Below are 11,453 nucleotides of genomic sequence, written 5' to 3' on the forward strand. Positions count from 1 at the left end.
CACTTAAAGTGACTTTAATCCGCTCAAATGTTGTGATTATTCAAATGAAAACAACGAGGGACGGGATAGAAATGTCCGAGTGAGACATCTCGCCACGACTGAGACACCTGTTACCAATAAACTTCAGGCGTGTTTCCACATTATTTTAACATTCAAAGGCTTTATTGTTACATGTACAATAGATACAGTGTGGTTTTGGCAATGAAGTCCAAAACTCCTCCAACATGTAGGGATGGGAATTACGGCTCTCGGAAAGGACCGGATCTTATGGCTCCGGTCCTTTCCGAGAGCCGTTCAAAAGAGCCGTTTTTTTTTAAGTGGCGGTGGAGATTATTTGTTGACCCTGCTTTAAATGACATTTTGGCTTTACAAATGTTGCACTCTGCTTTATCATTGCCTATGTTTGTGTTGAAGTGCATCCAAATGCTGCTGCGTTTTCGCGTTAGGCTCATTTTTTCACCCGAAAAACACATCGTCTACCTGTACCACAGAAGAACGGCTCTCACCAAGTACGACTCGGTTCCCTTCATTCATACCAAAGAGCTGTTCAAAAGAATCGGATCGTTCGTGAACTAGCAACATACAATATATCTAACAAAGAAATAAAGAAGACATAAAACAAAAGACCCTAATGGGGCAAACAAGTTGTAGGAATAAGAAAATATATCAAATAGAATAACATAAACAGAATGTGAAATGAAATACTCTCAAGTAAAATAAATACTGTATAATTAGATCATGTATGAATATGGAAGTAACAGGTGTACAGATGAATGGATGTAAGTTTGACTGTCTTCCGACCTTTGGAATAAAACTGTCCCTGATTGTCTGTGTTTGTCATTCAAATGTCAAGAATGAATGAACTCCAAGCCCAAAAGGTAATCCAGTTTCGAACAACTGGTTTGAAACTAATTAACTTGGCAAGTTCATTAAGAATAAGCTCGTACAGGGGTGTCCAAACTTGGCAAAAACTGACACCCAATGGTGAGCCATGGAGCCAAAAACAAAATGTTATGATTAAGATGCAAAATGATTATAAGATCCCAAGTTACATGACATTACATGTCACTTGTTAGACGCTTTTATCCAAAGCGACTTACATACTCAATCCCCCACAGGAGCAATTTGGGGTGAAGTGTCTCAGGGACACAACGACATGCTGACTGCAGTGGGGTTTGAACCTGTGCCCCCCTGATCCGAACACCAACGCACTAGTCCACTGCGCCACAGCCTCCCAAGATCTCAAATTCTCTTAATCAAAATGCATTGGTATCTCTGAACTTGTCATTGTTCAATATCTAAAGATATGAACAACATTTGGTAACACACACACACACACACACACACACACACACACACACACACACGCACGCACGCACGCACGCACACACACACACACACCTCCTGGATGTCCTCTGTTCTTATCACTTCCACAGAAACAGGATGAAGACAGAAGGCGAGAGAAGTGAAACCTGTGTCGCCTCATTTACACTCAAATATTTTACTAATATCATTTTTTTTAGGATTCAGATTATTAATATACAATGTAAATCAATGAATAAATTATGATGTGTTCTTACAGATCAAATCTAACCAGTAGTATAAATAAAGTAATTACAATAAGATCCTTCTTTTCCAGACACAACATTAAAGTGATGAACATATTAATTATATAACAATATGAAAGAGTACTTTTACTTTTGCTACTTCAATAATATGTCTCTGCTAATACCTTTGTACTTTAATAAGTAACAGGTTTTTTCAATCTGATTTATGGAGCAAGATGTATTATGTGTATGGCTTTTGACATATGTTTTGATTCGTGCAGTGATGCAAAGAGAACCCTCTTTATAAAAACCTTTGACTAAATGAAAATGAAACAAGAATTTTTAACCTGGCTTTATCCAATTTTCACATTTCTGTTCTGGCATGTAAATGAGCACATATTCAACAAGAGAAGGTCATTTGCATTTTAAACCTAACTTTTCAACACTTGTCATATAAAGTGTGGGTAATAAACTTGGGAAGTTTCATTTCACAGGGTATGGATCAAAAGTCACACTCTGGCTGATACAGTTTTCACTCGCCTGGACCCAGCAGAAGTTAAATAACGTGCTCTTTCAGACTAGATTAACACTATCTGGCTGTCTCTGAAAACATCTCTTCCTTTTTGCCTTTTGGCAACAGACTAAAGTGTCGATTTTTGCACAGCAGCGATGTGTAATACTTCAATGATGATACTTTATCCTCCTGGGGTTGTGTTATTACAAATACAAAGCAGTCAGAGAAGAAGTCTGTTGAGAGAGAGGGGGTGGCAGAGGAAGCAGGAGGAGTGGCCTCCCCTATCCCCCCCCCCCCCTCTTCCTCCTGTTTAAATGCAGCTGCTGGTGGTGCTCCCCTGCACTCGCTGATGTGGAGCCGACATGACTGCAGTGGGAGAACTGGTGCTGGTGCTGGGCTTACTGGTGAGCGCTCACTGTGAGGTGAGAGGAAGAGACCCCGAGGACGCAGAGGAGCAGGGAGGAAGAGGAGGAGGAGGAAGAGGAGATGGAGGAGGAGGAGGAGGAGGAGGAGGAGTGTACCCTCCCTTGATAGAGAGGCTTCTCCCAGGAGTGACAGAGACTCCCCCTTTGGGAGATAGAGGAAACTACCCAGCCCGAACCGGGTGAGTCAAGACACATCCTGAACGCCAGCTTTTGTGTTTTCTTTGAGTGATTTTAACCCGTTTTCAGAAAGATGCATGCACTCAATCTCAATCTCAATCATTATTCATTTATATAACACATTTAAAACAACCTCAGTTGACCAAAGTGCTGTACAGGCAATAAATACAATATAAAATAACACAATGGGAGTAAAATAATAAAATAATAATTGAAAACATATCAAAAGTCATAGAAATGTAAAAACGTTATGTTCAACTTAAAAGCCAATGCAAAGAGGTGAGTTTTCAGCTGAGATTTAAACAGTTCAAACTTAAGGAAGCTTTGTGATGTAGTGGAAAGTAAGATAAGTCACCTAATCATTTAAATTAAATATTTAACACCTTGACTAATATGTACATGTTCTGCTTTTCTTGTAGTGTTTAACTACAGTGCTTTATTTTATGTGCGAAGTTGAATAAACCTGTAGCTGCAGGGCTCTGTGGTCAGACTTAAACATCTCATCTGCAATAAATAACAGTTTAGCTAAACTTCTAGACCAGGGATGAACAACCAATGTGAAAAATGTAAAAGTCTATTTGTTCGCCTCTGTATTGATTATAGTGAACGTCACATGAGATTATTTAAAAAGCACTTCTTGTTTCTTCCTCTCAAAGTCAATGAGTTAGGGTTGGATGCCTGAAATAGTGTCTATTTGTTCTGCTCTCAACCCATTGAGAAAGATACATGCATATTTAACACCTGGACCAGTGTACATTTGCAGCTTTGCAGATTTAGTCTTGTATAGCCAGGTCTATCATCACACTTTTAACCATGTTTTATCACGGGGGAAAGGTCAGGAACCATTGCATGTGTATCAGAAATGGACGTAACACATTGGTTTGTGGACGATGGTTTTGATGCCTTGAGTTGAGTTTGATCGTCACAATCTTGGGTTGCGTTCGAATTGTCAATTTTGCATATAGGAAGGTTCCTAATGGAGGGAAATGACCCGGAAGTACCTAAGAGGCAGCCGTGATAACAGCTGTTTGGATTCTCTAGACTAGATGATAAGGAAAGGAGCTTCAGTTTGAGGTGTTCACTATCTTTGTTATTGGGCGTCGCCATCTTTTGCCATCTCGTATTTTGGTCGTAGACATCTTTGTTTTCTGCCCTCACCATCTTGGTATTTGAACATCATTCTCTTGGTTTAATTCCTTCAAAATCTTACTTAAGTAAAAGTACAACAAGTCCAAAAAGTATAGTCATTATGTTGAATGACCCCATCATATCAACCAAGTCATCAGAAAATATGTTGCCATTGAACGTTTCTGCAAAGCCACACATACGTTTAATCTATTTGTTGTTTTGCCTGTCTGACTGGTTGTCTGACTGCCTTTTGTTTTGTTATGTTTGTTTTGCCCCTGTTCTTCTTTGTAAAGCGACTTTGGGTCTCATGAAAGGCGCTATATAAATCCAAGCTATTATTATTATTATTAATGTCAACATTTCAAAAACGTTCCATAAATCCCTCATAAAATGCTTGCAAATACGAACAATAGAACTTGCGACAATAGAAATACTCAAGTAAAGTACACATACTGTACGCCAAGCTTGTAGATGCCTTATATATCATATATAATGAGTTAGCACCCTCCACTGCATAATCTCGACTTCGCTCTCTCATCTTTACCCCTAAAACCAAGCATGAACCCTCATAGAAAAGTGAGGAATGTGCAAAATGTCCGAGTCTGATGTGTAATGCATACAGAAATACCAAGCAGGGAGCCTTTAAATGTTTTGACTGCCAGCATGCTTATAATGGGATGGTACCACCCAGGCTGCACACAAAAAAAAACACACACACACACACACACACACACACACACACACACACACACACACACAACCCAGACGCCACACATTCATTTTATGATTTTATGACACCCAGACACACTGAGGGTATCCTCTTTACGCTTGCCCTCCAGGTATTACACCAACACACAGTTTGTAACAGCCTATCGTTGTTTTGCCTCTATGTTGACTCTTTTTAGACTATTTGTAAAGTCGCTTTTGTCTGTGTTAGGATCTGACTCTTGAGTAACAATGCTTATCAAAATGCACAGATTTGATTGGCTGATTAGCATAACGAGATGATTTAAAAGCCATGCAATAAGTCAGCTGTTTTTGTTTGTGTTCCTTCATCTGAAAGTCAATGGATTAGGGTTAGATAGGGTCTGTGATTAACACAAGCTGATGAGAATGTAATGTTTTTCTACGACCTAATGTACGTCAGTAAATACCCCACTGGTGAATAAAAAAATGGCATCAAAATGAGACTTCTAAACGTTATCACCGTAAATATTAGCCACCTTAACTTAGCGGTGGTGAGACGAAGTCATGTGACCGTGCTGTAGTTCCTATATAACGTTAGCTTTTTACTTCAAAAATCATAAAATGGTGTTAATACGCTAAATATTTCCTGCTGAAAATCCCATTCGTTTTTTTTGGAGGGAACCAGGGAGATGCTAAGTTCAGCGTCGCTTCACAAAAACACGTCATCCCTGCACCAGTCTATACACATTTTTTTTAGATATGTGTCAGAGACTAAATAAGAGGATTAGATGTCTAACGCGCTCATACAGGCCTCCGTCATCTTTCTGAAACATACATTAAACTGCAGCACTCGTTCACAGATTGTTTGATACAAATGATCCCTGAGGGCTTTTAACAAAACAAGCCTCCATTAGCCTCTCCCCCCCAAACACCCCCCCCCCACCACTTAAAACAGCTGCTTTAATGACCGTCATCGTTCACAAACGCAGCTCTTTGTGCATTAATGGAGAGCATGTTAGCTCTGTTGTTTTTAGCCTCAGCGTTATCATGAGGACGGGGTCCATGCTTCAGAGGTCAGAGGTCAACAGGTAGTTAAGTGCTGATGAAGTGGAGGTGGAGAAAGTTTGTTTTTGGGCTGCGGGAAGACGAGATCTGAGCTCTCGATGGAACTCAAAGAAGCTCTGTGGTGAAGGTGTTTGTTTTAGTTGGTTTGACTTCAGTATTTTGTACTTTTTCTTTTAAAATGTTCCTATTATTAGATTTATTTATTCTTATAAATAATCAGAAAACCCAACTACATGTCTCCTTGATGAATATAAAGTTGTTGTTTTTTGTGCATTGTCCCTATTCAAATTAAAGGGACCCTATTATACTAATGTTCAGGTTCATATTTGTATTTCGTCCCTCTACTGTGACACGTCTCCATGCTTTAATGTTCAAAAAGCTCTTTATTTTAGGTCACTTTTTCTCTGTAATCGAAGACCTCACTGAAACCCTTTCAAAGTAAAAGTTCATCCAACTTGAACAGAAGAAGCTCAGTGAGCAGAGGGATTTGGATCAAAGCGAGCTGGAGCTGCAGATAACGAGACCATGAAGGCATCGTTTACTGCTCATTCAGCCGTAATCAGGAGACACACAGCTGGCAGATGAAAGGAGTCAAGGACACTCAGCAAAAAAAAGGAAATGGATCAAACTTCTTAAAGGCGGCGATGTTGGTATCAGACTGAAAATCATGCAGGTGGGATTTCATTATCATTAAACTGCATTAAGCTACGTTTAGCCCGGAGAGCTTTGGGGATTATGGGAGTTTGGGAACAGGCAAACAAAACAACAACATTAGATTGTTAAAAATTCTCACAAACATGGAAGACACTTGTCCAGTATAGTAATACAATGCTGCATTAGGAGTCACTGGGTCTTTATACATGGAAGCTATTGAAAAACTATCTTTTAAAAAATATATATAAAACACATGTATGCTTTTTAGTAAAATATTTAAAAAATGTCTCCATAAATGGACTAAAATCGTGCCTGCACTGGACTAGAAGTGATTTAAATGATTTATTTATTTTATTTTAAACGCATGTGTTTGAGTCGTAGTGAGTACAAGACTGAGTTCATGTTTTCATATAGATTTTCAGCTAATAAATGCATCCCTCATTAAGTTCAATTTAAAGAATAGATTCATGTTCTTTTCTCTTTTCAAGTAAAATAAGGGCTTCAAAAAATGTTAAAAATAATAAACAAAATAGGGAAAACATTTGCATTTTATGAATAGATGAGTGCTTGATTTTAGAAAAATTAAACGATAAAGTTTAGCTTGAGTTTCCCTTTTTGTGTTGATTCGTTGTATTTGTCTGATATTGATGAATCACAAATGGGGCAAAGCCTGCGAGCTAGTTCAGGCAGTCAACTCGAGCACCAATCATACATTAACACGTGACGCACCTCGTCCCTCTTACAACCAACCAAACACATTCTCCTAAACATGCCGCTCTATTGAAGCTGCCAGGTCTTCCTGCCTCTGCCTCGCTCATGCTGCTGCTGCTGCTGCTGTGTTCACTTGCTATTGCTACGTTCATGTTCCTGCTGCTGTGTTTCATGTTGCTGCTGCTCGCCTGCCCCACCACCACCCCAGCTTCCATCCCAGCTTCCACCCCAGCTTCCACCCCAGCTTCCACCCCAGCTTCCATCCCAGCTTCCACCCCAGCTTCCACCCCAGCTTCCACCCCAGCTTCCACCCCAGCTTCCACCCCAGCTTCCACCCCAGCTTCCACCCCAGCTTCCACCCCAGCTTCCACCCCACCACCACCCCAGCTTCCACCCCAGCTCCACCCCAGCTTCCACCCCAGCTTCCACCCCAGCTTCCACCCCAGCTCCACCCCAGCTTCCACCCCACCACCACCCCAGCTTCCACCCCAGCTCCACCCCAGCTTCCACCCCACCACCACCCCAGCTTCCACCCCCAGCTTCCACCCCAGCTCCACCCCAGCTTTCACCCCAGCTTCCACCCCAGCTTCCACCACAGCTTCCACCCCACCACCACCCCAGCTTCCGCCCCAGCTTCCGCCCCAGCTTTCACCCCAGCTTCCACCCCAGCTTTCACCCCAGCTTCCACCCCAGCTTCCACCCCAGCTTCCACCCCAGCTTCCACCCCAGCTTCCACCCCACCACCACCCCAGCTTTCACCCCAGCTTCCACCCCAGCTTCCACCACAGCTTCCACCCCAGCTTCCGCCCCAGCTTTCACCCCAGCTTCCACCCCAGCTTTCACCCCAGCTTCCACCCCAGCTTCCACCCCAGCTTCCACCCCAGCTTCCACCTGTAGGCTTAGGGGATAGTTATCTAATCATCACTCAATGTTCTTTGTAAATCTGTGGAGTGATGAGGCCCGAGCCTAGACGCCAAACTCAAACGATATGCTGCTTCTAATAAACATATTAAGAAACACCTGAGTTGTCTGACTGAAATGGCTTTTTAGTCGAGTGTCATGGGACGTTGCCTTTTCTCACACTTGAGTTGCGATGCTTGCCTATATTTCCTCAGGTTAAATGAAGGCAGAGGAATATCTGAGTTTAAGCTGCGTCACATGAAGAGAAAGAGAAAAGGCTTTAGATGGTAAGAGTTCAGTCTGACGGGACACATTCAATCTAAAGATCAAAGAGTAACTCTCTCATGTTGCCCCAGAAAATCTCTCATCTCTCTTGAACTGCATGAAAGAACTCAGGATGAGGAGGAACTTCCTGTGTGTGTGTGTGTGTGTGTGTGTGTGTGTGTGTGTGTGTGTGTGTGTGTGTGTGTGTGTGTGTGTGTGTGTGTGTGTGTGTGTGTGTGTCCGGTGATGTCACACCTCTCCACAGGATATGACACAAAGGTTTTTCTGAGTCAGAGGAATTTCTATTCTTGTGTAATATTTTCAGCCTTTCCTGCTTCTTCTAATCCTGCGACCCCAACAAGAGAAGTAAAAGATGGTTGTTTTGCAACTTATTTAGTCATTTTTAGTTTTTGTTTTTGTGGTTGTTCTGCATGTCTTTGTAGTAGCACATCTCTTTGTGCTTATTTTGTGTTTCTGGGTGGTCGTTCTGCATGCATTGAACTCCAGGCGGAATTGTCTGTTTGCAGGAAACTGAACTTTCATGATGAACTTGCACACTCATCGGATTGAGATAAATGTGAAAAGGGGATCAACTTCAAAGTGGTTTCATAAGATGTGGAAGGTCCCGAAAACACACATGGTTGCATAAATGTGTGTGTGCACGCTCTGCTTCAAGAAGAAGAATATGTAAAGGTTTTAAAGAGATTATAGCGTGAATGAAAAGAGAGATTAAATGAGGTTGTTTTGTTTAACCGATTTATGTGTTTGTTAAAAGTGGAGCTGCTGATACAAGCTGACAGGAAGTGCTGAGACAAACAGTCCAACATCAACATTACGGGAAACACACACACACACACACACACACACACACACACACACACACAATGCAGGGTCAAAAAGGCATGTCACAAACGAGATAATCGCCAACAGAAACAAACAGAAAGCAAATAAGAGTAATAACGAGTAAACAACTTAACATTTCTGAATGTGATATTATTTGGATAATTTTGCAGTGCTTTTGCGTACATTTTCGATGGTTTTGTATCTTTGGTGGACATTATGGGTCACTTTATTGTATCATTTGTGTACATTTCCAACGCTTTATGGTGGTTTTGCATCTTTTTGTGATCATTTTGCAATTGTCTGTGATGGATTTGTATCTCTGTGTCCTTGGGTTGGTTTGCGTCTCTTTGCAGTAATGTGACTTTCCAAGAAGAATCCCCAGGCTTTGCCTCCCCTCTTGTTTAGTGGGAAAGCATCCAATGAATATTTAAGTGGTAAAATATGTAAGTGTGTTGAAACTTCTTTAACCATGAAGTAAAAACCCCTCTAGGCTCTCCTGCCCTGACACACACACACACACACACACACACACACACACACACACACACACACGCACACACACTGGACATATGGTCTGTGGTGAGTCAGAGGGTCAACAGGGGGACCCCGTCACAACATCAAACACACCTCATCTGACGTCTGTAACCCTGTCACCTCACACACACACACACATGCACGCACGCACGCACGCACACACACACACACACACACACACACACACACACACACACACACACACGCACACACACACATGCACACACACACGCACACACACTGGACATATGGTCTGTGGTGAGTCAGAGGGTCAACAGGGGGACCCCGTCACAACACCAAACACACCTCATCTGACGTCTGTAACCCTGTCACCTCACACACACACACACGCACGCACGCACGCACGCACGCACGCATGCACGCACGCACGCACGCACGCACGCACACACACACACACACACACACACACACACACACGCACACACACACACACACGCACACTAACACACATGTGTTTACAGTTGGCTTTATTCACCACAGCTGCTCTGGGAGACCTCACCGTGTGGCTCTGGGAGACCTCACCGTGTGGCTCTGGGAGACCTCACCGTGTGGCTCTGGGAGACCTCACCGTGTGGCTCTGGGAGACCTCACCGTGTGGCTCTGGGAGACCTCACCGTGTGGCTGGCTTTATTGTATTTAAAACTAAAGTATAAAATAATCCCAAAATAGTTGCTCTTTTTATAAAACACGTTTTGTCATTATTATTACATTTTTATTGTTTCAAATTGAGTCCATGTCTATGTGTTGTGCAGGAACTGGTGTGCGTTTGTTCAGAGGCGCGTTGTGTCCACGGCAGTGGTGTGTGGAACAGAGAAATACACCATCCAGTCTCAGAGTCCGTGTCCCAGCCGCACCCCCGACTGTCATCTGATCATGTGAGTACACAACAATAACAACAACAAAAATATGTATACCATTTATTCGTAGCTCGTCTATGTTTTAAAATATTTTTAGGATTTGTTTCATATTCTATTGCATTTTTCTTATATTCTATAATAATTTTTCCTGTACATATGTTTATAGTTTTTTTCTTCTTGTATTATATTTCTATATCTCGTATTATTGGGGGATTTATTATGGTATTTCTGTGAGAGAAAACTACCTTTAAACAATATGTTTTGTAAAATTCATACCTTTTGTACACACTACAGGTGAATAGGGTAATAATGTAACTCAAAGATATAACTATTCCAGAACAGAGAGATAAAGGGGTTTTTGGATGTCTCTTTGTATCACTCTATAAATCAGAAACTGTAAACAGCCATAAAAAAAGCTAAATCCAAGGTTATTGAATTTCAAAAATGATAATTTATTAGATGAATATTCCTTTAATTCTGACCTGACACCAGCAGCTGTTTCCTATTTCAGGGATGTTTTGAGCTTTGAAATTCAATTTGAGGTGTTTTGTTTGTGTGTGTGTGTGTGTGTGTGTGTGTGTGTGTGTGTGTGTGTGTGTGTGTGTGTGTGTGTGTGTGTGTGTGTGTGTGTGTGTGTGTGTGTGTGTGTGTGTGTGTGTGTGTGTGTGTGTGTGCGTGCAGGTATAAACTGTCGTCCCGGCCGCTCTACAGGCAGAAGCAGCAGATTGTGAGCGCTCTGCTGTGGCGCTGCTGCCCGGGATACGGAGGACCCGACTGTGAGGCCACAGGTGGGTCAGCAGATCTGTATTTACCTGATGTGTACACAACAACAAAAAATCACACATTTCCCAGATTAAAATGTAACTTTTGGGAGAAAAAAACCCCCAAATAATCAAAAGAAAACTCACAAAAAACAACAATAAAATTACAAGAAGGAGGAGAAATTCACAAATTCACTCAAATCAAAAAGGAAAAAATTCCCATTTATGTCAGAAACTCATCTGAAAATGTAATCTATTTTAACCTAATAATTGCAAAAAAAATGTTTTGCATTTGTGAACATGTTTCTAACATTTAAAACGTTCTAAAAGCTTATATTTGTAAATCAATAAGGCAGGAATATGTT

The 11,453-nt window shown here is 41.6% G+C and overlaps 1 protein-coding gene across 1 annotated transcript in view; it reads left to right on the forward strand.

Moving 5' to 3' along the window:
• Positions 1-2,422: 2,422 nt before the first annotated feature.
• LOC117487241 (multimerin-2-like) overlaps positions 2,423-11,453 on the forward strand; it is a 25,325-nt gene continuing 16,294 nt past the window's right edge. Inside the window, 3 exon segments of the mRNA XM_034135919.1 lie at positions 2,423-2,665; positions 10,223-10,345; positions 11,009-11,115. Of these exon segments, the coding sequence (XP_033991810.1) occupies positions 2,424-2,665; positions 10,223-10,345; positions 11,009-11,115 (472 nt within the window). The 5' untranslated portion in view covers position 2,423.

This window comes from Trematomus bernacchii, unplaced genomic scaffold (assembly GCF_902827165.1).
Source record: "Trematomus bernacchii unplaced genomic scaffold, fTreBer1.1, whole genome shotgun sequence".
In the NCBI taxonomy this organism is placed as follows: domain Eukaryota; kingdom Metazoa; phylum Chordata; class Actinopteri; order Perciformes; family Nototheniidae; genus Trematomus; species Trematomus bernacchii.